The sequence below is a fragment of the Gymnogyps californianus genome, chromosome 3 (assembly GCF_018139145.2).
Source record: "Gymnogyps californianus isolate 813 chromosome 3, ASM1813914v2, whole genome shotgun sequence".
Lineage (NCBI taxonomy): Eukaryota > Metazoa > Chordata > Aves > Accipitriformes > Cathartidae > Gymnogyps > Gymnogyps californianus.
Window position 1 is genome coordinate 43,013,993 of NC_059473.1, and position 27,370 is coordinate 43,041,362.

Sequence of the window (27,370 nt, forward strand, 5' to 3'; positions counted from 1 at the left end):
CTGATAACTTACGGAGAAACAAAATAATGCCATGATACAATATTAAAAGATTAAAAGTAAAAATAGAGCTTTCCTGACAAAAAGGGGAAAAAAAGGTAAAATAATCTAAGTGTAAACTTAACATCTTAAATTTTTTACTTCATATGGTAAGTAAAACAAGTCTCTCCAAAGAAGAAAAACATTGCACTTTCAAGATTTTTGTGACTCACAGTGAAATAGCATAGAGTATGAGTGTTAAATGAAAAATGAAAAACCATTGCAAGATAATAAGCATTTCTACAGGTCTTTGGTTTTGAACCCCCCTTTTTTGAAAAGGAAACAGAACAATCAAAACAAAATACATACAGAAGAAACAACATTGAGTACATCACAAAAACAAGTAAGAAACACATTTGCTAAAGAACCATCAATGTTGTTACCAGTGGGGGTTCCAGGGTTTGGAAAGGGAAGGTAGTACCAGTCAGAGGAATATCAGGACAAGGAGCTTACGATGCGGACAGCACAAAGAAACAGTTGGAATAGAGCAATAAATCTCACATCCATGTTGACTCAGTACAGGGCTTTCTACCTATTGCCAAGGTTGACATGGGACCCAAAACAAGCACTGCCCTTGAGGAAAAGTTGACTCTATTCCCATAAGGGTCAACAGCTTTTTCTTTGACTTTGGCAAGAATAGTTTCAGGCTTATAGGTTGTAAACTCAATGACAATTACTCATTAATATGCTTCTGCATCAGATTCAGATGACGTGAGAAACAGGCTACAATGCACATTTTACATCCCATCATTCCCTTGGGAATCAATAAAATGATCTTTAATTGAGGAGTAATTAATTACTCACAGAGTAAGTATCTCCCTCAAAAAAAGGAATGGGAGAAAACATTTCCACATCTTTGTTCTTCCTTTGTAGTATTTATAGATGGTTATTCATAGGATTGCAAACAGACATATGATCTCAAGTATCCCATAAAATCTAGGATACTTTGAAACTGTTCACTACAGGAGTTTCCCCACAGACACACTGGCTGGGCTTTCATAATGCTATCAAGTATTAATACCAGTACCTGTACAGCTCTTATGTAAACTACTTTTCAATGATTTGAAAAAGGTGTGCTTCATAATATAAAAAATTATTATTATTTGAAGGTAGCATAATATCAAGAATAATGTAACCCTGAAAAGGAAAAGTACAGTCGTCTTTGGTTTGGCTTTGCTTTGTTCTGTTTTCTTGAATTTTCAGTAGCTGGATATTAATACATAAAAAAGGTGCTGTTAGCAAATATTATCCCTTTGTGCCAAGAAATCTTTGACATAGTGTGATTACTGTATCTTGACATTGCTGCTGCTCAGTAACAAAGAAAACGAAAACACTTGATCCTAAGTGTAGAATTTTGTTAATCTGTCAAAGAAAAAATTTCCACTGAGAAAACAGATAAAAATCCAGATCATCCCGCTCCCCAACATTTGGCTAATGAAAAGACATCTGCTGTGTTTGAGCTTATTGTTTCTGCTGAATGGTATACACATTTTGTATTTTAAATTCTCATTTCTTATGGCGACAGGAACATCTCATGGCAACTGCTCCTACAAAGCTCTTCCTTTACTTGAAGTAAGGAACCTTTGAGATATCGGAACCTTAACACATCAAGTAGCTTTCAGAGCAAGGAAGAACCACGTGTAAACATTATTGACTCCTCTAAATTAGTGACGCACCACCTCTTTCTGGTATCAACTCCTGACCGCATTACATAAACCTAGCCAGCGGCAAGTCCTCTCCTTACTAACCACCCTCAAATCCTCACTGGATCCACCACTGATTTCCTGTGCTTGCACAAATCAATGCAGCGATAAAGCCACATTCAATACACAACATAAATACTACAGGAGGACTATAGCACAAGGCTTTGTGTATGTATAGGTATACTTTTTTTTTTTTAACATTCATCCATCGCAAATACTGGGCTCACTAAAATGAAAGGAACTAAAAAAGAACAGAAAAAAAAAAAGTTTAAAAAAGCTTGCTGCTCTTACATCTAGTGTGCCAGTCACTGTGCAAATCCTGAGAAAGGGAGGAAGAACAAAGTGGGGAGAGTTGACACAAAAACCAAGAATTTTGGTGTACACAATTGTAATAATAATAGAAAAGAACTCACTAGTTTAACAGTCTTACAGGAACAAAAAATCTAATGGTGTTCAGGAGCTGTACAGTGCTGACACAAAGCTAAGAGCAGGAAAAATAAAGAATAGGCAGTTGTTTTTAATAATTACCACGCTCATGAGTGATGACTGAGGAAGGGAGGACAGGACAATTAGTTCAAAGAAAAAGAAACAGGGAAAAAAGAAAAAAAGTTGAGAAACTGGTTTTAGCAAATACAAAATATAGTTAGTATTGGTTTTGGCAAAATTAGTTCTGTACTAAAAGAGAAAGATCAAATAAACAGAAAATAAAAAAAAAAATCCCTCAAATGAGGAAGCACAAAAATACTCTAACATAGGTAGAATTGATTATGCAGCGCTTAAGATTTATTTATATTTGCATGCAAAATCAGTCATTTCTAGAAATAGAGGCAGCAGTCAAAAGAAAAATGAGCCTATATCTTGACAGTCCATTTCAAAATCCAACATTATAAATAATAGATTTAATTATTTAGTAGTAGAAATGTTGTCCAAAAGAGCAAAACATTGTGCAGAATAATCTTCAGTAAAACATGAAAGTAACGGCCAAAACCTTATATGCCAGATAGCTGCACCAGTGCTCAATCCACATTCTTGTGACCAAATTTTATCCACATGGGTTCACTTTATTTTCTTTACTCATATAAGTCTAGCAGGATTTGATCTATAATTTAAACTGTGGGAGCACTTTCGGAGAAGCAGCATTTATGATTGGTCTTGAAGCCATTCAGTCAAATTTAACAGTTCATGATTTTGATTTGAGACGAGCAGTTGAATATTCAAGAAATATGCCACATAAAAGAGCTACAGGCACAATAGCCAATGAGATATGCAGTGTTGTAGGTATGAATTATGAACCTCCAAATGCAATAATGATTATACAGTCAAGCTTTTTTACCTTGTTTTTAAGATAAAAACATGTTAAAAGATTAGGTCACTGTAGGATTTAAACATAAAAATGCATCGTAAAAAATACTGAAGATAAGGGGAAAAATGTGCTTTGGTAGCTCTATTAAGTCACATAAGAATGAACCTAATGTTTCCAGACAATCACAGTAAGGGAGTAGTAGAACTTACTGTCAGACAGAAGAAAGAAATTGACAATGAACTGACAACACAGAAGGTAGAAATCCAAACTGGTTCAAAGTCAAAAGTAAAGCAAAAATTTTGTAATATTTCCCCAAAGACAAACAGAAAAGAATTATTTCAAAGAAAAAGCTTTCCCAGCAGACTTTTTTCCAAACAGCAGATACAGTTCCCTCAACCTCTACTATTTAACTTACAGCTTAACTAAATTGTCTGTTTTTCACTCCAGCCAAGATAGTTTAAGAAATCAGGTGGGAACTCTTAATTTCATTTTATGCTGAAACTGGTTAGGGACTTCTGAAATGTTTTACATGCATAAACACTGCTGTTTATAAGTAGAATCTGATTTTAATTTTACATGTAATGTCTTCGCTTCTTCAGAATGATGGGTAAGAGTTCTCTAAGACTGTTCTGAAACTCAACACATGCTAATGATTTATTATTGACAAGCATGGGCTTAGGTAGGCCAATTAAATATAAACCACTCTTAGGAATCATATTTTGGCTTCAGATATATATTTACAGGGTTCTTTCAAATTCATCTTGCTTCTGCAAAATGTAAAAGAGAAAAGTTCACAGATCATTTCTGTTAAATCAATAGTACCTGATCCCTCTTCAGTCACCATGCCAAGGCCTTCTGCTTTGTTCTGACGTTCAAATGCATTTAGGTCAAGAACACTGCAATGAGAAAAATTACATTTGTCCTGTGATTAATTAAATATATGTAATATTTCATTTTGTGAAAGATAGAGAAGGATTTGTGATTTCATTTAAGTATATAATCATACTGGTGTCAAGAAGATACATTTCAGTGGCTTAATATATGTCTGCTACAAGATTATGAAACTCAGCTCTACAGACTTAACCTGCTTTTGCCCTGCAAATGACAATAGAATTTAGCTCTTCATGATTGACCAAAAAAAGGGAATGTATGTGTTTATGATATACATACTCATTTTAGGGGTTACAAAGAAGCCATATTATTGACTACTGTTATATTATAGCCCAGTTCATCCCAAGCAGCAAGGTCCATTAAGAAACTATGTCATTATTAGTTCCACTCAGTGTTCGTCTCCCTCCACGTTCTGAAAAACTGAAGCTGCCAAAAGGGAATATGTATTCAACTAATCAGATTTAAGGAATGTATACTCTTACATATTTCCATTTGTGAATCTGCAAAGTTCTGTCTTCCATGGCTTAGCATGTCAGCTAGCCATGGACAACTTTCATTCATAAGCAAGAATGTTTATGAAAGTCAGATGAATGTAGATGAACTACAGCAGTAGTTCTGCTGGCAAGAAACCTCACTGATTTCAAAATGAAACTTGGCCAAAGACAGTGTTAAGAAAAAAGGATACAACATGGTACCCTTGACATAACAGAAGACTGAACAACTTGATCCAGGAAGCCCCTTTTAGTCCTATGTTTTATGTTCATTAATACATTATTTATTGATATGGTTTATTCTTAGGAATTACATACAAAGCATTTAAATATATATACATTTATATATATAAAATCAATATAAACTGTCAAGAAGCATGAATGGACAAAAAAGTCACAGTACCTCCACAGTTTATTAAAACACAATAATCCATTCTTTTTTCTGCCTTCTAAAAAGTCCTGTTAATATTTCTAAGAAACTTGGGTTTTCCCAAAAGCTTTATGACTACTTAACATTGATCATTAACCTGGTCTCTACAGGATTACAGGATACCTCCAGAGTTAGGAATTCGCCCCTGAGGAATGCTCCTAACTCTGGAGTTGTTTTCTGGCATATCTCAAGTAGACACAAATGCCATAAACATTTGTGAAAAGAGCTCTTTTACAAAGGTAGATCCATATCATATGGAGATTTTCATACCATGAGCACCACCTTGTCCTTTACCACAAATCTAGCACATTATAGTCCCCAGGTGTTGTTTGCAAAAAGTACATAGAGGATCTTTCCAAAACTATAAATCCTGTGGAATAAAACCTAAATGCAAAATAATAGAATTTTAAAGTAGATATTTTCTTACCTACAGGACTGCATAAGACCAGCAAGGCTCTGAAAGAATCCCACATCCTTTTTATCCTTGAGGTAGTCAAGCATTTTCTGCAGTAAACACAAATAATTTACGCAGAGAATATTTATACTATGTGTTAATCTAGTTCACTTAATACTATATGAATTCTAGATTACTAGTGATGCTGGTGTTTTGAAATATCTCTAATGTTTAAAATTAGATAAAAGAGTCTTGCAGAGAAAAATCTAGGTATCAAAAATAAAAAGAACATTTATTGCTCATGTCCTTTACAGAAAGAGAGGTCATCCATTTTGGATATTCCTTCCTAAAACATGGAAAATAAAGATAGTAACTAAAGTCAACACAGCCAGCAGAATTTAGTGTTTAATATAAATACAATCTTGCCACTACTAGACCACAAATTTGTATTGACACTACCGTTTCAGCACTGGACTGGGCTTGTCATAACCTCAGTTTGTTTTAGATTATTTTAGCTGCAACAGCATGTTAGTAGTCATGTGGGTATTTTTTAAATTCATTGTAGTAGCTTTACTGTAATGTGTAATACCTATCTGATAATAGATTGCAATAACAAGAAGTTATTCAGTGGATCGAACTCTGATTCTAGAATGCAGTGTATTGTTGAGTGAAGATCTAGGATGAAACCAGAGGTCCCAGTTATGAACAAAAATCACAATGCTCAAAGATAAATCTTAGTAGGAATGTTACAAGAATTCACTTTGTGAATGAGGTAAAACTCTTTTTGCAAATAACAAAAATAATAGAAAAAATGGATATTAAGTAACGTCCAAAATGAAAGAGCACATAAGGAGAAAGCGTTAACAAAACATATCAGCATAACCCCAAGTAGACCCAAGATCACAGAAAAAGAACACTCCCATCAACACCGTGCTAATCAAAGCAAAGAACTCCAGAGGATGATGGTGATGACTTTTCAAAACCACTTCTGTACCTCTCCCCCCACCCATACCATTCTTCACAAGGAAGACTGAAGAGTTGATCTTAGGACCTAAAGGAAAATCGGAAAGGTGAGCATAACACCAGAGAAAGCAGGTAGAAATGAGGCAACTGAAAAAATAGCGATTCTACTGTATTACTGACGTTTTTATGTTACAAGTATGTAATTTAGACTAGTAGTATTACTATTATTGTAACCATACTAACAACTTTTTCCTGCATTCTGACTAGTTAAGACTTTATCAAATAATTTTAAAAAATTTAGATTGTAGCATTACAAATTCAGGTTAAATAACTATGTACAAATGTCATGATTTTCCTAAGTAATTTAATATCATGACATCACAAACAACTGGCAATGGTTCAAGCAGATAATTTTCTGCACAATTTGTGGTTTTTCTGGTCAATTGCTGGTAATGATAGCCCCTGAAAAGAACATTATTTTTGGCTGCATTGAGCTGCTTCAGTGGCTGCTTAACTTGGGATCTTAACTGTTCCCAGTTGTCTGTATTCTTCAAACTGTCCTACAGCCATGTAGTAATGGCAGGTATGAAGTTTTCTGGACTCAGGAATCTTCAGCTAGTACAGAACACTGAATGTACTCTGTATCAGTCACTTCTCTTCAACAGTGCAGAATACCGTTAACATATCAGACTTGTCCACTGTTCACCACATTATCTTACTATAGATTAGTAAATCAAGTTTGAGTTCTCTGCTTTTATCACCAAGACTCTCCATGGCATAAGCTAGGAGTTCTGAAGTTGTGTAACATTTCTTTTGGTGAAGACTGGGGTCAGCAATTTTGCTCTACTGGCTACAGGACAATGGCAATCTCCCAAGAAATTCTTCCCTCCCACAGAATTCCTCTAGAAGTTAATGATTTAACATAAAATTTCCCCCTTCCAGCTGAAGTACAAAACAAATTTCTTTTAGCCTTGTATTCTGTAGATTAATTATATGTATATGAATAAGAAATATATACCTAGCAAACAAGGTACTTTTGTACACTATTTTCTTCTGGGAACGAGAGTAAAAGGATAAACGGCATCTGACAAATAGTCACATTACATAATGCACTACTACAATAATAATGACCATGGTATAAAGATGTATACTGACTAGAATGGGTGAAAATAAATTAGTACCTTACCTGTTGAACGGTAGAATTTCCTCCATTTAAGATGGCAATCCCTAGCTTTAGGGTAGCTGCAACCATTGGCCCCATCTCACCTTAAAATTATTTTTAAATATACTTTTAGATCATATATAAAAATAAGAATGTTCTATTAACTTATCTGTACAATGACTTAAATGGTAATTTATCAGGAGAGGCCTTTTTGTTTCTCTTGTAAAACAGACCTATTTTTCTCTCACAATCTCTAGTGTGACTTAGTATATTCCTGAGTGCCTACAGACGTAGTGTAATGTATACACAGCACACAAAAGAAGCAAGATATAAGACAGGAAGAACTGAGCTCAACGAATAAAAATCATGTTTCATTCGCTAGAGCACCCAACAGTTGATTTAAGGCTGGGTGCACAATTTTAAGCCAGCTTTCAAGTTTAACAATGTGTCTCCTCTGCATGCCAGTCTAGATATTTTTTTCCTGTTTCTTCAGAAAATGACAGTGATCCAAAGCATTTAGTTACAGTAAGTGAAATTTGTAAACAGGAATTTTTAAAACATCACTACTGTAGAAACAAATCACAGAACAGACAATGAAAGCATCAAACCTTAGAGTAAGATGGTGTCTAAGGGACAAAAGCATCATTTACACTTCTGAAATGTTTTATCAAAGTACACCAATAAAGTAGATATTTGGGGAGTAGGGGGGGAAAAAAGGACCAAAGTCTACACCTACTTCAGAACTGTACACATCCCAGAATTTGGGGACCTTTTTGTCATTGCATACTGCTAAAGCTATGAACTTTTTCACGCTTCCTCTCAATCATCACTAGAAAAATTATTAATAACAATAATAATAACAACCACAACAATAACCTCATGAGAATTATTCATTAGACTTTTCTGGATTAGCTGTCAATAATTTTTAAAACTTTGGGTGCATTTTGAATGCAAACTTCAGTGCCAAACATCTGCAGGTTTTGCCCAATAAGAATTACAATCATTTCAAAGATCATTAGAAATAAGATTTAATATGTAATCTATACAACAAAACATTACCTTTACTAGCACTGATTGTCTGCAGAACCATCTCAGCAGCACCCCGGTCATGCAGTCTGGCTTGTTGATACAGAAGTTTTTGCTTTTCCATTTCTTTTTCCTGAATAAAAATTCCAGTCATTTAAGATGAGGACTTCAGTTACTATCAGTTCTCCAAAGGTTTTTGGTTTTCTCTTAGTATATGGGCTCTATGGCAACATCATGGACCATTTTAATACAAACAATGCTACTGAACAGATATTTAACATGTTCAAGTAATATTCTCCCCTTGGTATTTTTCTTTAATATGCTTTTAGCAGTTTATCTGAAAAGAGTCATCTCAATTGTAAATCATTAGGTTAGTTCAAAGCCCATGTTCATTGTATATATACTGCATATATCAAACTTGCACTTCTGTGCCATGTTTTTGTGCAACAGTTCATACTCTTAATAATCTTCTATAGCATGACCATAACTTCATACTGCTCAGTATGCGGCTCTTGAGTTGCAAGTTGTTGCTGAATACCAGAGTAACAGAAGCATCTCAGAATTTTTTTCAAAACATATCATTATATTACAATATAGATCGCCCACCCTACCAACAGAATATTTGATAGAATACACTGTGCTTTTATATTTTACATTCTCTAGCGGCAACAAACAATACTGCATGGCGTTGCTTGAGCAATGGTGAAGTTTGTTCTTTATAATTTAAACTACTACCGAAAACATAAAGAACATAAAGAGCAAACATAAAGGCACAGTTAATTCCAGATGAGTTTGAGCTTTTACCAAGTTAATTGAAGTTTGCTGGAGAATTGAGGATGACTAAGCAGTATAAGTTGCAAAATGGAAGTTGCATAGAGCCCTATGACAGTGAGTCCATCAGATGGCGTGGTAAAAAGCTTACTCAAAAGGAACATGACACAATCAGTTAGTATCATGTCCAAAAACACAACGCCCAAAATATGTATGACCTAAAAGCAGGAACAGCTGCAGCAGAAGTAGCCAGAATGACAGCTTTGCTGCCATAAACTTTCCATCCAAGTTACGGAAAAAAGACATTGGAAGATGGAAGAGGTTTAAAAAATGAAGGCTTGCTAAATAGAGGGCATGAATAATAAACTAAAAAAGAAGAGGTAAAAAAGAGAAGTATGTTCAAATGAATGAAAAAGAAACCTTTAACTCAAAAGCAAACCAACACAGACATTTATGCTGTTACCAGAGAGTTCTCGCCGAGGCTGGCAAATTTGTTTCTTAAATCTTTGATAATATCGTGCTGCGGAAACAAAATTCATCAGGGTTTTTTTTTTCACACTATTAGCTCTCCTGTGGTTAAATTGTATTTTTCTTTTTTCTTTAAATTATGTGACAGATCTAGATGGAGGCACAAAAAGGAAAAAAAAAAAAATGGCAGCTTTGCTTCATATTTAGCCATGCTAAGGTTTGAAATTTTGCCTTCATGTTTAAACCTCTTCCTGGGAGTTCAACAAAAACAAAACAGAAACATACACACATACACACACGCACACACACACCACACGCACAAACCACCAGAAAATCATGACATCACAGGTTCAATATAGCTACAATAAAATATTTTCATTTGCTTCAGATGCCCATGAAAATTGATCAGTGTTTCTTTTTTTAAAAACTACTTCCTATTTCTAGTTACTTTTAGTTTTAGACCCAACAATCTTTCATTTTTCTTCCATTGCAAGATTTATTATTCACTTTTGTTCACAAGCCTAATATCAGCTATATTACTTTCATTATACAATTTTTTTTTATAAGTTTATAAGAATGCTTATAGTGAGGATGCATCTGCATAATCTACAGACTAAAAGAACGGGTATGCACACTTTTTGCAATGGCACTACAGAAGAACAATAGCAACAGGCATTGCCAAACAGCTTAAAGTGAGAAGAGTGGCATTTTCCATGGAAATCAAGCTGTCTAGGTAACTAGTAATAAAGCAGACAAAAAAACCAACCAAACAAACAAAAAAATCCACCAACAAAAAAGCACCACAAACATTTCTTCTAAAAGCAACCTTTCTTTTGATGATAAGCCCCAAAGATCAGGGTTCCTTCTTCAGCCTGACAATGCTTTTTCACCGTTGCTTTCTTCATGCAATTTTAATACATATTATATATGTGATGGCAGCGCTGATATGAAGTAGGCCACCCATTGCATACAAAGTATACTAAATTAATAGAGCTGCTGGCTGGTCAAGGTATCCCCATTTCTCTAAGATGTGCTTACTGCTAACGCTGTTGTCTGTGCTACCAGCACAGTTTTTGCACTTTATTGTGCTTGCCACTTGATGTCAAGAAAACTACTAAAATAATTAGCCAGTGGTTTGAATTTTCTGTCATTCACAAAACCATCACAACAAAAGCAAAAATACTTCATACTAAATGAAACATTTAAAGTAATTCACCAGAATTAAAAAAAAAAAAACAAACCAAAAAAAACCCAAACCACAAAAAACCACAAAGAAAACCAAGTCTATTTTATCTTGGGTGTTTTCCATTTATAACGGAAAAAGCTGACCACTTAGAAATGTATGTACATGTATTCCCACATTATAGACTTTGTCCAGCAACCTACCAAACCAAGGAAACGTCTTCATCATACTCTTTGAAAGCAGAGATTCAAACATTTTCTACTTCATTCTATTTTTTTTGTTTTTTAAATACATTTTAGCTTGAATTTGTAGGCAACAAACTTGCAAAAACTAAACAGGAGCTTTAACTGACAAGTGTGCCACTGAAATTGTTTATTTTCTCGTAATCCATACAAAGAATGATTCTTGGACTTTCCCTTGGAGCTAAGCCATACGGAGAGATTTGTTTGCTGCTACCACTAAGCTTGCAGCCATGGAGTGCAGGCGTATGATCCTACTTCTACAAAGCGTTCTTTTTTTTTTTTTTTTTTAATATGAAATTATGAAATAGTTAGAGTAAACAGAATAAACAAAAAGATGGAAACGGAAGAAATTACTTTCAACTCAACTATTCTAAAATGAATGCTTCTCCTTTGAATTGTCTTCATATTTTATACTTTTCAAGACCTCTGTTTAGTCCAGAGAATAAATCCTATTAGACAGGTCTTACACTGGCAAAACATCTGTTAATTTCAGTGTCAGGCATGCATAAGTACAAGCTATGTATTAAAATATAACATCAAGTACTCAAACAGAATCTTTATATATATTTTTATACATATAATCTTTATATATATTAAGCCTTTAAGCTCAATACATGCTGTTTTATGTTCTATACATAAAGTTGAATTTTTCCTAAATCATTCATTTTGGGCTTCATCAGCTCTAAAAAGAGTATACACAAAATGAAAACATAATGCATTATAATTCCTGAAGATTAAATATGTAGGATTTTAAGAGTGTTAGAGGAGTTTATTTTATCAAATATGCTTTCCATATTACTTAAAGAAATATTTCTATTTCATATTCATATTTCTGCTTCTGCTGAAAGTCTCAACCTCAAAATATTTTTCTATTTGAAAAGTAATTTTTAACTAGCTGATATGATATCCATTATTATACCTCACTGAGTTGAAGTATCCTTTCTATATTGAAATCTGTCATTATCCAGATTATCACACAACGAAAGGAATTCTTTAAAGTACAGATGGTAAAATATAAGAATAAGACAAACAGGAAATTTAGAGACTACTAAACTGGTAGCACATAAAATAATTAAAATACAATTAATCTCAAAAGTTAATTTCATAATAAATGAATTGCCATTCTAAAGCCATTTCTCCGCCATCTGCTGTGCTTTCCTAAACTATGTACTCTTCCATAGTTTAGGAATACTGATGTGTCTGAATGCTAGGCATCTATAAGCCTTCTAACATTTGATATTACTTCCATGATACAAGTAAATACTTCTGAAAATACTTGAAAGTGGTGTCTAAGTATCATCACTGAAAATGATAAACAGGTTCATAAATTAACCACTTTCTTAGATATATGCAGTCAGTGGCAGTCTGTTAGCAATTTTTTAATTTCCTCAAAACTACAGCTATTTATTTTGAATGTAATAATTCTTTACAAGACTTTATAACACCAGTAGATTTCCTGTAGTAGGGAATTTATTAAATATTATTAAGTAAACATATGCTTTTATCTACTCTATCTTAACTCAATGACTTCGTAAGATTTGAAAATATTCCCTGCATTCATCTTTATCACTGTTAGTGTGAAACAAATAATAACAATAAAAATAAAATGTAGCTAGGAAAAACATGTATGCAAAAAAGGCTGTTTTCATTTGATTGGCTGTAAACAACATTCAGCTTTCTGGGTGTTAGCATAAGTATTTTGTAATACGGTGAGATGAGAGGAAAGGAAGTAACATTGTTCTAAAAAGTAGCTGGGAAAAAAAGAGACTTGAAGAGGAAGAACCATCTTATTAATGAATTTTTAACAAATTTCAGACATGATAGCAAAAAGCTATTATATGCTTCATAATATAACAGGTGAAAAGACACAAGAATTACAGCAATCATTCATCAAAATTATTTCTTGTATTCACACCAATATTCAGAGAAAGAAGTACTGGTGTTCTGCTGACTCTCCCCAGTAATAAATGCCTGGGAGGAAAAAAATTTGTCGTGTCGTATCATTAGATTTTATGACATAACTATGTTACTTAATATCAATAGTCAGCGCAATGATCCATATGGGCACAAAGTAAGGATTGTTTTATCAACATTATATTTCACATTTCCTAGCATTTGAATAATCTGTATTAAAACCTTTAATGTTATATTACAAATATATTTTGTTCATACAATATATAGTTATAAAACAAACAAAAAAACATATACTAAACTAAACAAAATACTACTCTGTGTTAAAACAGCATTAAATCTGAGCTACTAATGCACAGAAATAAAGATATCCTGAAATAAAACCTTCACTACACATTGTATTTTGATTTGGCTAAAATGTCTCCATTTCAGCTTGCAGCAATATCTTTACTGAAGTCATCATGTTTATACTGTCATTCTCCTGGCAAGGAAGTTAGTTTTGTTTCCTACATACTGCCTCCATTTTCTTGACATGCTGATGAGACCACTCAACATATTCATTCCGATTCAGGTAGACAGGAACTGACAAAGTATTGAGTCTCTAAAAGGAAAAATATTGTATTGGGTGACTTTCAAATCTATGTATTCTCAGTTTCCAATTTTTTCTCCAATGGTACATAGCTATAAAACTACACATTACTTTCAAACTGTGTCACTCTTTCTTGTTTAAAGTTGGGTGACAAATTCGACGTATTTGAAATAGCTGACAGATGTCTAACTCTCTATAGCAATAATAAAAAAAGGGGTAATGGATCGTTTAGAAGATTCCACTATGACTGGAATTGAATCAGTTAGCTGGAGCAGAAAATCTTATGTACAGGGATAAGTTTGGTAAGGTTATTATGTAATTACTGCATTAAAAATAAGCAAAGAACCTGGAAGATACAAATGGTCACGTAATCATTACAATGTATTTGTTCTTCAAAGTACATCACTCCTTTATCCCAGGACTGCCAAAGGCCCTGCCTTACATAGATCTCAACCAGTTCTGTTGTGCTACAACAGTGAAGCATGGAGTGCCAGCTGGTGTTTGAGTTGAAAGACAGGACAGATGGATGTCTGGGAGTACTCTTGAAAAGTACCACACTAATGCTGGTATAAGCAGCAGAAACAATGTAGGGGGAAGAGATGCTGATAAACACAGAAGATAGGAAGCAGCCAGAGGATGCAATGAAAGATCTTAATGAATAGCCTTAAATCATCATTTATCACTAAGCCCCTGAACTGAAACCCAGAGAAAAGCATGGGTATATTATTCACTTTGTAGAAAAGAGATTCTCTACAAGACTTTTGCTGCACATTTCCCATAGTCAATGGGTGGTTATTCATATAGCCCAAAACAGCCTTGCCAGACAGGCAAGAAACTGAGACACAGCTGACCCTTTAACAAAGAATGTATTAATGGCACTGACCCTATGTTATTCCCCATTAGATCGTGGGGAATCAAAACACTGCGAACAAGTAGGAGCAAATGAGAGGTGAAGGGCTGACTGTCTAGTAGTGGACACCATGAATTCTCTAACAACTGGATTAAAGACTTTTTTTTTTTTTTGCATAGAATAAAAAAGCCAGTGACTGATGGAAATAGGGTAAGGGGAGCACAAGGAGAAAAAAGACAGGTCCTGGCATTAACAAATAGCACAATATCAACACCATCAGTAGGTAAGAAAGAACAAAAGAACTCTGCCCCTGTTATGACAACATGTAAAAACTGATCGAATCTTACATAACCATAAGTTTGTGGTTTTGTAGTAGATGTAGTTTATCCTGGGAAGAGTATAGGGACACTGCCCGGTTGTGTAGGGATGGGGTCAGGAAGGCCAAGGTGCGGATGGAGCTGAACTTGGCAAGGAATGTAAAGAATAATAAGACGGGCTTCTACAGCTATGTCAGCCAGAAAAGGAAGGTCAAAGAAAGCGTACACCCCCGATGAGCAAGACTGGTGAACTGGTAACAACGGATGAGGAGAAGGCTGAGGTACTCAACAACTTTTTTGCCTCGGTCTTCACTGGCAACGTCTCTTCCCACACCTCTCGAGTGGATAGACCGCAAGACAGGGACTGGGGGAGCAAAGTCCCTCCAACCATAAGAGAAGATCAGGTTCGTGACCACCTCAGGAACCCGAACATACATAAGTCTATGGGATCTGATGAGATGCATCCCAGAGTCCTGAGGGAATTGGCTGATGTAGTTGCCAAGCCATTCTCCATGATATTTGAAAAGTCATGGCAGTCAGGTGAAGTCCCTGGTGACTGGAAAAAGGGAAACGCTGCACCCGTTTTTAAAAAGGGTAGAAAGGAGGACCCTGGGAACTACCGACCTGTCAGCCTCACCTCTGTGCCTGGGAAGATCCTAGAAGCTATGCTAAGGCACATGGAGGACAGGGAGGTGATTCGAGACAGCCAGCATGGCTTCACCAAGGGCAAGTCCTGCCTGACCAACCTAGTGGCCTTCCATGACAGAGTGACTATGGCAGTGGACAAGGGAAGAGCTACAGATGTCATCTATCTGGACTTCTGTAAGGTCTTTGACATGGTCCCCCACAACATCCTTCTCTCTGAACTGGAGAGATATGGATTTGATGGGTGGACTGTTCAGTGGATGAGGAATTGGTTGGATGGTCACATCCAGAGGGTAGTGGTCAACAGTTCAATGTCCAGATGGAGACTGGTGACAAGTGGTGTCCCTCAGGGGTCCGTATTGGGACCAGTACTGTTTAATATCTTCATCAATGACACAGACAGTGGGATCGAGTGCACCCTCAGCAAGTTTGCAGATAGCACCAAGCTGAGTGGTGTGGTTGACATGCCTGAGGGATGGGATGCCATCCAGAGGGACCTGGACAAGCTCAAGAAGTGGGCCCATGTGAACCTCATGAGGTTCAATAAGGCCAACTGCAAGGTCCTGCACCTGGGTCGGGGCAAGCCCTGGTATCAATACAGGCTAGGGGATGAAGGGATTGAGAGCAGCCCTGTGGAGAAGTACTTGGGGGTACTGGTGGATGAAAAGCTGCACATGAGCCGGCAATGAGTGCTTGCAGCCCAGAAGGCCAACCACATCCTGGGCTGCATCAAAAGAAGCGTGGCCAGCAGGTCGAGGGAGGTGATTCTGCCCCTCTACTCTGCGCTGGTGAAACCCCACCTGGAGTACTGCATCCAGCTCTGGAGCCCCCAGCACAGGCAAGGCATGGACCTGTTGGAGCGGGTCCAGAGGAGGGCCACGAAAATGATCAGAGGGATGGAACACCTCTCCTATGAGAAAGGCTGAGAGAGCTGGGGTTGTTCAGCCTGGAGAAGAAAAGGCTCTGGGGAGACCTTACTGCGGCCTTCCATTACTTAAAGGGGGTCTATAAGAAAGATGGGGACAGACTTTTTAGTAGGGCCTGTTGCGATAGGACAAGGGGTAATGGTTTTAAACTAAAAGAGGGTAGGTTTAGACTAGATATAAGGAAGAAATTTTTTACAATGAGGGTGCTGAAACACTGGAATGGGTTGCCCAGAGGGGTGGTAGATGCCCCACTCCTGGAAACATTCAAGGTCAGGTTGGATGGGGCTCTAAGCCACCTGATCTAGTTGAAGATGTCCCTGCTCATTGCAGGGGGGGTTGGAGTAGATGACCTTTCAAGGTCCCTTCCAACCCAAACTATTCTATGATTCTATGTATAAATAACTTATCCTATAGTTGTGCAGAGTAAAACCACGTATTAGGTTGCATCCATTCCATTATGGGTAGGAAATACTGATGACAAACACATTTTTGCATACTAATTGGAATGTTTAATTCCTAAGAATTGATACATTGATCATTGAGTCTGACCTTAATTTGTATCATTCTTTAACAAAAATAGTTACTTATTGTAAATACATGGTATATGGTCACTCCATTTTTGCAGGCTTTGTGACAGCGAGAGACAACAGTGACCATCTCGGATGGGCTAGAGCATTAAGAGCTTGCATTATTTGTACATACTGAAACTTGCAAGTCTTTCTGTGCCTGAGATAAGTGACAGCACAATGTATCATTTTGACAAAAACCTAGTGAATATAGCAGTCTATCAACAAAGTTGCTACCAGTAACAGGGATGAAGAAAACTGACATAGGAAGCTCTGTCTCCCTCATTTCTTTCCTTCCTGTGAAGAGCCAATTTAAACCAATTGATTCTAAAAAGATCAGATACATTTTGATTCCTTTTTTTGAGTTCCCATCCTACTCGTACTTAGAGCACATTAATATGTAGCAAACCAGTAGAGTCAGTGACTCAAATGCAGAAAGCTATTTGCATTCAGATAGTGAAATACTTTGATTGGAAAGAAATTCCTATCAGATAGAATCAAGGGGGACAGTGACACCAACTCTACAGGGAGTCGATTGAGCATCTGTTCAATATGATAGAAAGTTAACTTAGAGACAAAGGGCACGGACTAAAGATAATCATAATAATTCAAAGCAAATACTAGCAGGCAAATGCAGACAGGCACAGAGTAACGCACAGGCAACTTTATCGTGGGTTTATATTGTGACCTCCCTATTGCCCACACAGTGATCCCAATACAGATTATTTGTACAAAAATGAGACTACACTGCATGAGATATGGGCATGAAAATTGCCAATAAAGTACACCCATCATTTTTATCACATTCTAAGCTTGCCCAAAGGTCTCTGTTGCTCTGACTGTGAAAAGATTCAGGACTTCAAACATCACACATTTTTAAAGTCTAGAGGAGCAGTAGAGTTTTATTCCCATACAGATTGAACAGTCAGTCTTTTCACATGCACACAGAGCATGGAATAAAAGAACTGCCTTCAACACTGAACTTTGAGACAGATAGATTGACAGACAGAAAGAAACACAGAAATGCACACACACATACACAGAACTGGTATATATGGTCTCATATCTTTACAACTGTTTCCTGTCATGCATGAAGGAACCAAGGATTATTATTGTTGTGTTTTTTTCCCTTTTAAAACACTTCTCAATCAGCAAGACAGAAAATTTTCTATGGAGCATATAGCATTTAGTGTACGGTAACCACGTAGGCAGAGTGATAGACATGTAGTATTTGAATAGCTGAATTACTGGAAGAAACAAAGAGGACTTCCTTTGGGGTCTTGTAATATGTACTTTGTGTTTGCGGCAATTACAATACCTTTTAAACAACTTTTTGTGAGTCTGTGTGAGCACATTCATCTTCCAGGATAATACCTTTATCGTATGAAGGTAGAACAGATCTGTGCAAACTTTTGAAGGAGTAAGAGTGAAGCTGATCCTGGAATACATCTTCTCTTTCCACAGCTGTATGGGAACCTCTTTCTTTTGTGAACTGAATGTTAACAGAAGCGCTAGCAAACAAGACACCAAAATCATCTTGCTCTTTTCAATGGAGAAGATTATAATTGTTCCCCATATTGCCATAGGCAATGAACTTTGAAGCTACTGACTGGAGTCTGACCATCAGCTAAATCTGTGCGTTCCTAATCTCAAGCAAGTCATCTCTACTTAGTCTAGCTGCCATTAGCCACAGCACAAAAAACTATATTTAAACACCTCAGAATGAAAAATTAGCTACCCCGCACACCATACCTCCTCTCAGAACATCAACCTTGCAGCGCTATCAGCAAGCAGCCTGAGTCAACAATGGGAACTAAGACTTCTACTTGCATGAAGTAGGCAAGTAGGCTGGTGCTTAAGCCATGGGCCACCTTTTAGAAACAAATGGTGAGATTTTCATGATGAGACACAAAAGACCGTGTAAGAAATTGAGTCAATTAAAAAAATTAACATTGTGAAATTTCAGAGCTATTGCTTCTATGTTTTTAGAGAAAACATGGAACAGTTAGGAATCACTTCAGGTATGTAGTAGCTATGGAGTTTCTATCAAATACTATCACAATGAAGGCTAAGGACTCAGTCTATTCCAAAGGATCTGAATCACAGATAAACTATAACATAATTGATGCTCTCTCTGTGACAAACATTGGAAACAATTCTACTACTGTATCAGAAATGCATGTCTGCTAAGATACAGAAGAAAAGTCCAACTGCTTTCCCTTAAGAGCCAAATAAATGATTTTAATCATTTAAATTAAATTATAACCAGAAAGAAGATAACTGATGCACAAAAAGCAAGAACAGCAAAACAATATAAACAGGCCAAACGACAGTCTGTTTTCCCCAAAATGGCAACATAATTTTATATGACATATTTTGCATAAATAATTCTTGGAGTCTTTAAAAAGAGTTTGTGCACAAGAAGGGTTTGGTAGAGATGTCATGCTGGAACTGAAATGTTAAAAATGTTTTCAAGACCCTTTAGTCGAACTTATCCAAGATGTTGGGCCTAAAAAAATCACAAAATTAGACCCAGACAAATACACATATATTTTTTTGTTTTACCTTGCTGCGTTGTGATCCTGTCACCTTAAGGAAGGGCAAGGACAAGAAGCGAAATAGTAATAAGAAAAAGAAGTCCAAAATTTTTTTTCTGCAGGTGACTGACCAAATACATACACAAAATTGTCTTTTGAACAGATTAATACATTATTTGAACATAAATTTCATAGCTACAGAAAAAATAATAATGAGAAACAAATTAATAGGATCTTCTCTCAAAAGATAAAGTTGCATGCTGAATAAGGAACCCATTATAATTTAGGTAAGGAGCACTAATAAATCCCTTACTGATAAATTTGTTCTTTCACCTCAATGACTTCCTATTTGTAAATTTTCACATTTACAAGCACAAGACTTTTGATATCTAACAAGCATGCATGGGCTAACTGAAAAAAGCTTATAGAAATAAATATTCTTTGTTTAGTCAATGATACGTCATACATTGCATTTCCAGGGAAAAAAAACCTAAACCAAACCAAAAAAAAGCACTGAAATTTGGATTCATACTTAGATATTTACCAAGAAACAGAAATTTATATATTGGCTATGTTAGTTGTAATTCAACTGGACTAGAATTTCTGAGTGACTGAAAAGAATTTGGTATTGGTATTCTTTCTGATTTCTGTATACAGCCAAATAGGGAATACATATTTAAATAATTCACTCCTATCTCATGCAGCACCATGTAGAAAACATACAGAACATCTGATGTGTGCGAAGCAATGGGAGTAAAAGTAAACATGCCCCAAACCACTCCTCAAAATTCAAAACAGCACAGGTAGTTTTATATCTAATCCATTAGTATATTTAGAAATATTTTGAAGAAATAATAAAAGCATGTATTTCATGTTCCTGTGTTTTAGTAAAGATATTAAATATAAGTTGATTTGAAAGATATGACAACTTTTAATGTCAGAATTATAATATGCTAAAATATATTAAAATACTAAAAATATTAACAAGCTAATTCCCTCAGTGCCCCTCAGAACAGACAAATTTCTTGTAAACTCTGTTTTATTAATGGAAAAAGAGAGACAGATCCCAGAGCAAACACATGACAAGGACTCATCTCTTACTCTTGTAATCAACTCATGTAAGTGTTTCCTTATACAGCGATGATCACTAAAAACTCAACATTAAACAACAATAAATACTGATTTCCTATTCTCAACATAAGAAAAAGCTTGGCAGTATTGATGAATAAAAGCTCACCTTTTACTAAGAAGCACTAACATATATGTGAACATAAAAATACTGTATAAATTACTGGTACTGAATGTAAATGACTACTGCAAAAAGCAGTATTACTTCAGTATTTTAACCATCCAAACTAAAGGTAGAACGTGATACTTTACAAAATACAGCCTGTTATTGTCAGACTTCGAGGATAAGTTACTACCCATAATATTTCTTGTCAATAACTAAAAAGTTAAAGTCAATCAGATAAACATGTAAGATCCGTTAAATTACTCTCTATATAATCTTACATTATGTGATACTACATAAGTTTTTGTTTTACTACTATGAATCTGGTGACTCATATCTGCCAATCCAGCTTCTGACATGCAGTTCACTGGCATAATAAGCTGCAGTAAGCCATGAACCAAGAAACATAAATGTCAGTTGGAAGCTATGAAATAATGTCTAACATGACAAGCAAAACAAAACACAAGTATAATCTTACTTCAAAACTCTTCACTTCTTCTTCACCATCATCATCTTCTTCATCATGGCAGCTCTGATACCATGTAGAAAGAAAATATTTACAGATAAGTCAAGGGGGGTGGGGTGGCTAAGCCTTCCTTCACTTTACACATAATTTCTTTTGATCTTCTTCATTAATTTTACTAAGACAGAAAAGATGCAAAAGATAGCAAAAAAGTTACCTTTGCCATAATGTCAGCATAAGCCATATACAGGAAATCTTCTTCCAATTTGCTGGTTAATAGAGAGAGAGGAAAGGGAAAGTGAGGAAGATTAAAGCCATTATAGTAGAATTGGAGCACCAAAATATTTTTAAGCACCTTAAAAATCTTTTTAAAGGATTTTTATGCTCATAATTAATTCCAAAAGTCTTTTAGGAAAATGAGGACTTGATTAACTAATACAAACTGAAAAGTAAAGCCAGCTACAAACACAGTGCTCAGAAATTCATAAACACCTTCCAATGAAGAGAACATAGTTAATTTTTCAATTATACCTAGAAAATACTTATATTTCACATTCAGAATATAACTGTCAATAGGGAACACAGACAGAAGAGAGAGGTGTAGTAAGTCCTGAACACAGCATCCATAACTGTGAAAAAGTGTATAGGGGCATATATTTGTCTCTAGAAAACTCCTTGCATCTCATTATCAGTCATGTTAAAACCTCTTTACATACCACAGGCTAGAGAGGTCTGAGTGTAAATCAAACTCACCGTATGTACATGCGCACATGTTTTGGCCTAGCCTATGCAATCTCACTTGAACAGAGACATGTATAACTTCAAATACAGGAGTAATCTGAAAATCTGCATACACTCTGCAGTCTCTCACACCATCCCTACCATTTTTCAGTCAAGGCTGTTCGACTGAATAGCAGAATAAGTTGATGTAAAGGATCAACTCTTTTAAGGCTTTCATCTTCTTCCGGTGGTTCCTCCCCAGGTTTCTTTAGGGAAAAAGAGATTTTAAAAGTATATTCAATTATCTATAGTGAAAAATGTTTTAGTCTGTGCAATTTATTAAACATTAAATACTCACATATGTAATTTTGATTTGGACAACCAGGAGGAAACAAGTTCCAAGCAAAGTATGAAAAGCCTGAATCCTGACCGTCTTTACGACCATGAATACTTACAAAGATGATACCATTTGCAAAGCTTTGGATTTCCTCTCCTCATAAAAATTAACCCTCTTCCCTAGATTCTGAAAATAACTTAAACCTTTTACTGCTTTTATCCAGAACAAGTGGTAACCAGATGCATCATTTGCTATTACATTGTCTGTTCCTCTCTATGTTAACAAGCTTCATCAGAAATTAGAATCCTCTGTTCCAAGTCTTATGCCAAGTCTTATGCCAGGTATAATGTTCACTGAGGAACTCTGAGAGGCTTTGAGGGAGAAGAAATCCAAAATTGAAGCTCACCAATAGTTTTAGACAGAAGGAGCCATATGTACCAACAACAGTAATGCTGGCAGGATGTAGAATTTCAGAAGATGACAAGTCAATAATGTATAAAAAATATTATATATCATTCAATAATATCTATACACACACAAATATTTTTTTTCATGTGGCTATTTTGCTTTCAGGTTTACACAGCTCTAGCTGGTTCACTCTAAAAGAAAAATGTAGTCCGAAATACTATAATGGCAACCACCGAAGCATTGTTTTGAAAAGAATCTATATAAAAAAAAAAAATCTGTCCTCTGACTTCTTGTCTTTTGCCAAAAGACATTTCAGAAAGTAAGTTCTGCATATCAAGTTAGTAATAAAATTGCTTCGTCCAGACATATTTTTCTACAATGCATCGGGTAGCTCAAAGAAAAATTGGTTGCATAAATTATGCCCACTCTTCCTCCTTGTTTTCACCTAGCAGTATACACTAAAATACAGATAAAAAGAATTCCATGCATTGATAAGACTGCACAAGTAAGAAGTTATTATAATGTCAGATGTTATCTGTTAGCAATAAGGAAGGGTTGGTCACATGACAGATGTAAGGAAAATGGATTTTTTACCTATTAAGAAAAAAATTGTGTGGGCCAGTGTCAAACCCATTCCTGTGGGAATGCTTATAGATCTCTGTGTGTGCTACACTTGATATGTGCCTGTGAAGTTCACCTTTTCCACTCAGCTGTACCAAATATGACTGGATGCAGCTGAGAATTCACTTTAGTTGACATATATGCACAATGATTGTTTCACATGCTAGTCTATGATGGCAATACAAGGTTCATTTCACATTTGAAATATGTGACAATATTTTCAGTATCAATAACAAGATCTGAACAATGCAAATTATAACTCCAGTTATATCTCACAATTATGGAGGTCTTCCCCTGCTCTTTATTTCAATCACATTTAGGAGGCTGACCTTTCTGTTTAATTAAATGGCAGCATTCAACAGTTGGTAATGTTATCAACCAGAATACCTCTCTAATATTATCAAAACTGATGAAGCAAAAGGGCAGAATTTGTGTTAATGTTTAATACAAGTTATTAGTTTTCATAGATTTAATTCAAACTAAATGGAGGATCAAATTCACCAATGACCGAGTTAAGTAGAACTCATTATTAAGCATAGTATGAACACTGGAACCAAATGATTTTCCGACGTTTCTGGGAAATAGGTATTCTTAATTTTCAATGTTTTGAGACATTTGCCTATAGTTATTTAAGTGTAAAATAAAAAGCTTTAACTGAAAGTAACATAACAGGATAAAAAGTTGCGTCAGTTTTAGTGTCCATTTCTAAATGTTGAAGATTTAAAAGATTTAAATTTTTTATAATCTAATTATTAAATGCCCATTAAACATATTGTTCTTATAAATTATTATATCCAGTAATGCCTACCAACAAAGCTAATCAATAATTTTATCACATAAGCTTAAGTGTTCATATAACCTATTTAATTAAAGCAGAAGCATTTTAACTATTAATAAAGACAGTGTTGAATATCCTATGATTTTAATATCAAAACATTAAAAATCTAGTTCCCTTAGAGACTTGATCTGTTGGATCAGAATTAAGAAACAGTAGAATTAAGCTCCTCAAATAGAGGACTTGTGTATACTTTTTTCTTTTAATATACAGAGGTAGAAGAAGTAGTGCCACTTTTGTATAATAGACTTAAGGACAGAAGATTCAAGGAACAAAACTGCAAGTTTAGTCCAGTCCTCTGCTTTAGGGGATTCAAACACTTATCTCCCACATCCCAGAAAAAGCCCTTACCACAGGTCTATAAATTGCCTGGATCTGGCAAAGTCAGGAAGGAGGTAGTTTTTACTGCATTTCTCTCCCTTTGAATTATTTTTACTTAGCAGAAAAGAGAGTTCAAGATTCTCAATACCGAGAAAGAACGTACTACAGCATACAACATTGTAGTTTACTGACTACAGAGAGTTAAAGGACAGGAAGTCTTGGCTATAGTTTCTGGGCCCTGGATTGTTCCGCTTTTCTACCTAATATGTGAACAGTTCAGAAACTTCAGACAATCCTTCACGCATACATTAGAGAACCCAAGGCTCCTCCCTTCTTCCCTTCCAGACAAGTTCTGCCACCACAGCCTGGGCTGTGATTCCATCTTGACAGTCCAATAAATCTTTAATTCCTTGCTACACCAGGGTACAGTTTCTCTAAGAGGGACAGAGAACCTTCACCAGCATCACAACCACATCTTTCATGAAGTCCACACAACAGTCTGGGTGAGCTCCACAGAGCTGAACAGCAGAACCTCAAACTCTCACCCTCCAGGAAAGTGCTCTAAAGCAGCAAGAATGTCATAGAAATTTATTTAAAAGACAGAGTTTTGTTTGCTCTTTTGAATGAAAGGTGTAATACATCTCTCCTTAAGAGACCGCTAGAGACACACTTATCTGTATGCTTGAGGAATTACAAGGGAATGCCTGTAGTCCTTTACTAAAGGATGATATAGCAGCCAATCCAGTCTGGTTTGGTCTTCTGTAAGACAGTTTTTTACATAAGCTACCTGCCAGCAGGGAGTTTTTCATAAACTTAGCAAAGATGTGGTTTCATAGAGGAGGTAAGGAGAGAACCCTTTATGTCAGAGTGTAACCAAAGGACCATGCTGGGTTATTTCTTCACACATACATACCTGCAGATACATACACACATGCAAAGAGCTATATTGTTCCACATTCCATATCTACACACACATGCTCTCAACTGCTAAAACATAATTATTCTTGGCAATGAACGTGCATTATTTAAAACTTTTGCAGTGTGTTGGGACACGTGAAGATAATAGTTTAAAAGGTTGTATACAAAGTAAGTATTTGCAGAAGTCTCTTGCTTTTTCACAATGCCTGATCATACAATAAGGATGCCACAAGAAATAATTCTGCATGCGTGCAGGCAAAAATGAACTTCCATAGCCTGCTTGTGTTGACCTCATTGCTGCTGGTCTTCCTTTCACTATTTTGATCCTTATTTTCAAAATTATTCACAACTTGGGTAGCTGGTTTTAAGCATAAGCTTTAAACAGTAAAAGCAAATTATTGGTTTTTTTCTAATAGCAATTTTCCAGTTAGCTTCCTCTCTCTATTGCAGAGAGTAGGCTCTCCTCACAATGAAAAAATTGATCTCAGACTGTGTTCTGTTGGACCTCCCAGGGACTGAATCATTTCCTAGTACTAGTTCTTGCCCAGCCCTCAAAAGAACTAAATTTCTGAGAGACAATTGTAAGGGATGAGGACACAAGGCTTTACTGAAAATCACCCCAGAGATTTACCAGGCTAAAGACATGGCTCTAATACTTTACTGTTGGGGAAAAATCCTCACCTCCCTGACAAGAGGATTCTTCTGTGAAGAAGCAGCAGACTCTGTCTGCTTCTGAGGGACTGATTAATCTAAGACTAGAATTCCTCTAGTTTCATGTTCTAACTTTTTGACTTAAATGGCTTTAATGCGGGTTATGAAGTCTTCAAATATATAAAGGTTAACTGCAAAGAAAGAAGGGAATAGGCTGTTCCACTTCTCCACAGGGCAGAAGATAAGAGATAGGGGAAGGACAGCAACCGGCACGTAATTTAGACAGAAGTTTAAAAAGCTTTATAAAAGGTTACTGAAGCCCTGAAGCAGACTGCCTGAGGGGGTTCTACAATCTCCATCGCTTGTAATTTTTAACACCTGTCAGAGTGACTTGGTTATAGCTCACCCCTTTGGGCAGAGATAGCTTAGATGATATCTTATGTACCTTACAGACTTAAAATTACTATTATTCAAGATGAATGTTAATCCACAATACATTCCCACAACCCTTTGCACCCAGACATACTGCTAAGTCTTCTATCAGTTTGTCTTCAAAATAGTGTTCTTCTGTTTCAATCCAAGATTTATCATAGCCTTGAAGAAAGAGATTGACGGCTCGGTGCCTAAAAAGAGACATTTTAAAACAAAAGCTGTAAACTTCTAAAGAGAAGATTCGGTCAATATGAATTTCATTTAGCTTGAAGAACTGTCCAGTCATTACAACTACTATTTAAAAGGAAAGCAGAATTTCTACGGTAAAACCTGCCGAAAGCACCTATTTTAAAAATTAAGTTTACATTAAAACGCTCTATTCAAAACTGTGTCCCATTAACTTGTAAAATTGATATTAAAATGTAATAATAATTATTTTAGAAACAGCTAATAAATAGAACTTCAAAGAAATTTAAACACAAGTAATAAAATTAATTACTTTGCCACATTAATGAGTTTTATTTTTAATATAAAATATTTTCATATTATTTTAATTTAAATATTAAGGTAACAGCAATAGATAATTTTTGATTGTGCTCAAATAATTGCATTTTTATAATGTTTAGGATTAGACTTGCATATCTAAAATAATAAACCATTTTTTTCCAAACTCCATGAAATTATATGGATGATGAGGCTAGGGAAAAGAAGGTAAGACAATGATGATGTTTACTGTTTTTTGTTTTTTTCTTGAGGATTCAATGCAAAATGGACTGTGTGACAACCAATTCTCCACAAAGAATTTTATCAATCACCTTAATTTTTTTAAACAACTGCCAGTCTCATGTATTGAAAAGGAAGAAGTATAATTAAAATATACAGGAATGCTAGTTATGTGCAGGTGACCTACTTGTTAAACTAAGAACAGCTACAGATGGAAATATCTTTGTTCTATTTTCAACTGTCACAGCAGCCTCATTTCAAGCTAGGATGATTCTCATGCCCTTGTGCTTCCTGGGACAGACTTTG

The 27,370-nt window shown here is 35.6% G+C and overlaps 1 protein-coding gene across 1 annotated transcript in view; it reads right to left on the reverse strand.

Moving 5' to 3' along the window:
• Nucleotides 1-27,370, reverse strand: part of RYR2 (ryanodine receptor 2) — a 341,359-nt gene that overhangs the window by 46,723 nt on the left and 267,266 nt on the right. Inside the window, exons 77-86 of the mRNA XM_050893208.1 lie at nt 26,436-26,532; nt 21,981-22,084; nt 21,316-21,367; nt 21,114-21,167; nt 19,433-19,456; nt 8,433-8,532; nt 7,398-7,477; nt 5,282-5,358; nt 3,865-3,938; nt 2,268-2,285 (exon numbers count right to left, since the gene is read on the reverse strand). Of these exons, the coding sequence (XP_050749165.1) occupies nt 2,268-2,285; nt 3,865-3,938; nt 5,282-5,358; nt 7,398-7,477; nt 8,433-8,532; nt 19,433-19,456; nt 21,114-21,167; nt 21,316-21,367; nt 21,981-22,084; nt 26,436-26,532 (680 nt within the window). The remainder of the gene's footprint in view (nt 1-2,267; nt 2,286-3,864; nt 3,939-5,281; nt 5,359-7,397; nt 7,478-8,432; nt 8,533-19,432; nt 19,457-21,113; nt 21,168-21,315; nt 21,368-21,980; nt 22,085-26,435; nt 26,533-27,370) is intronic.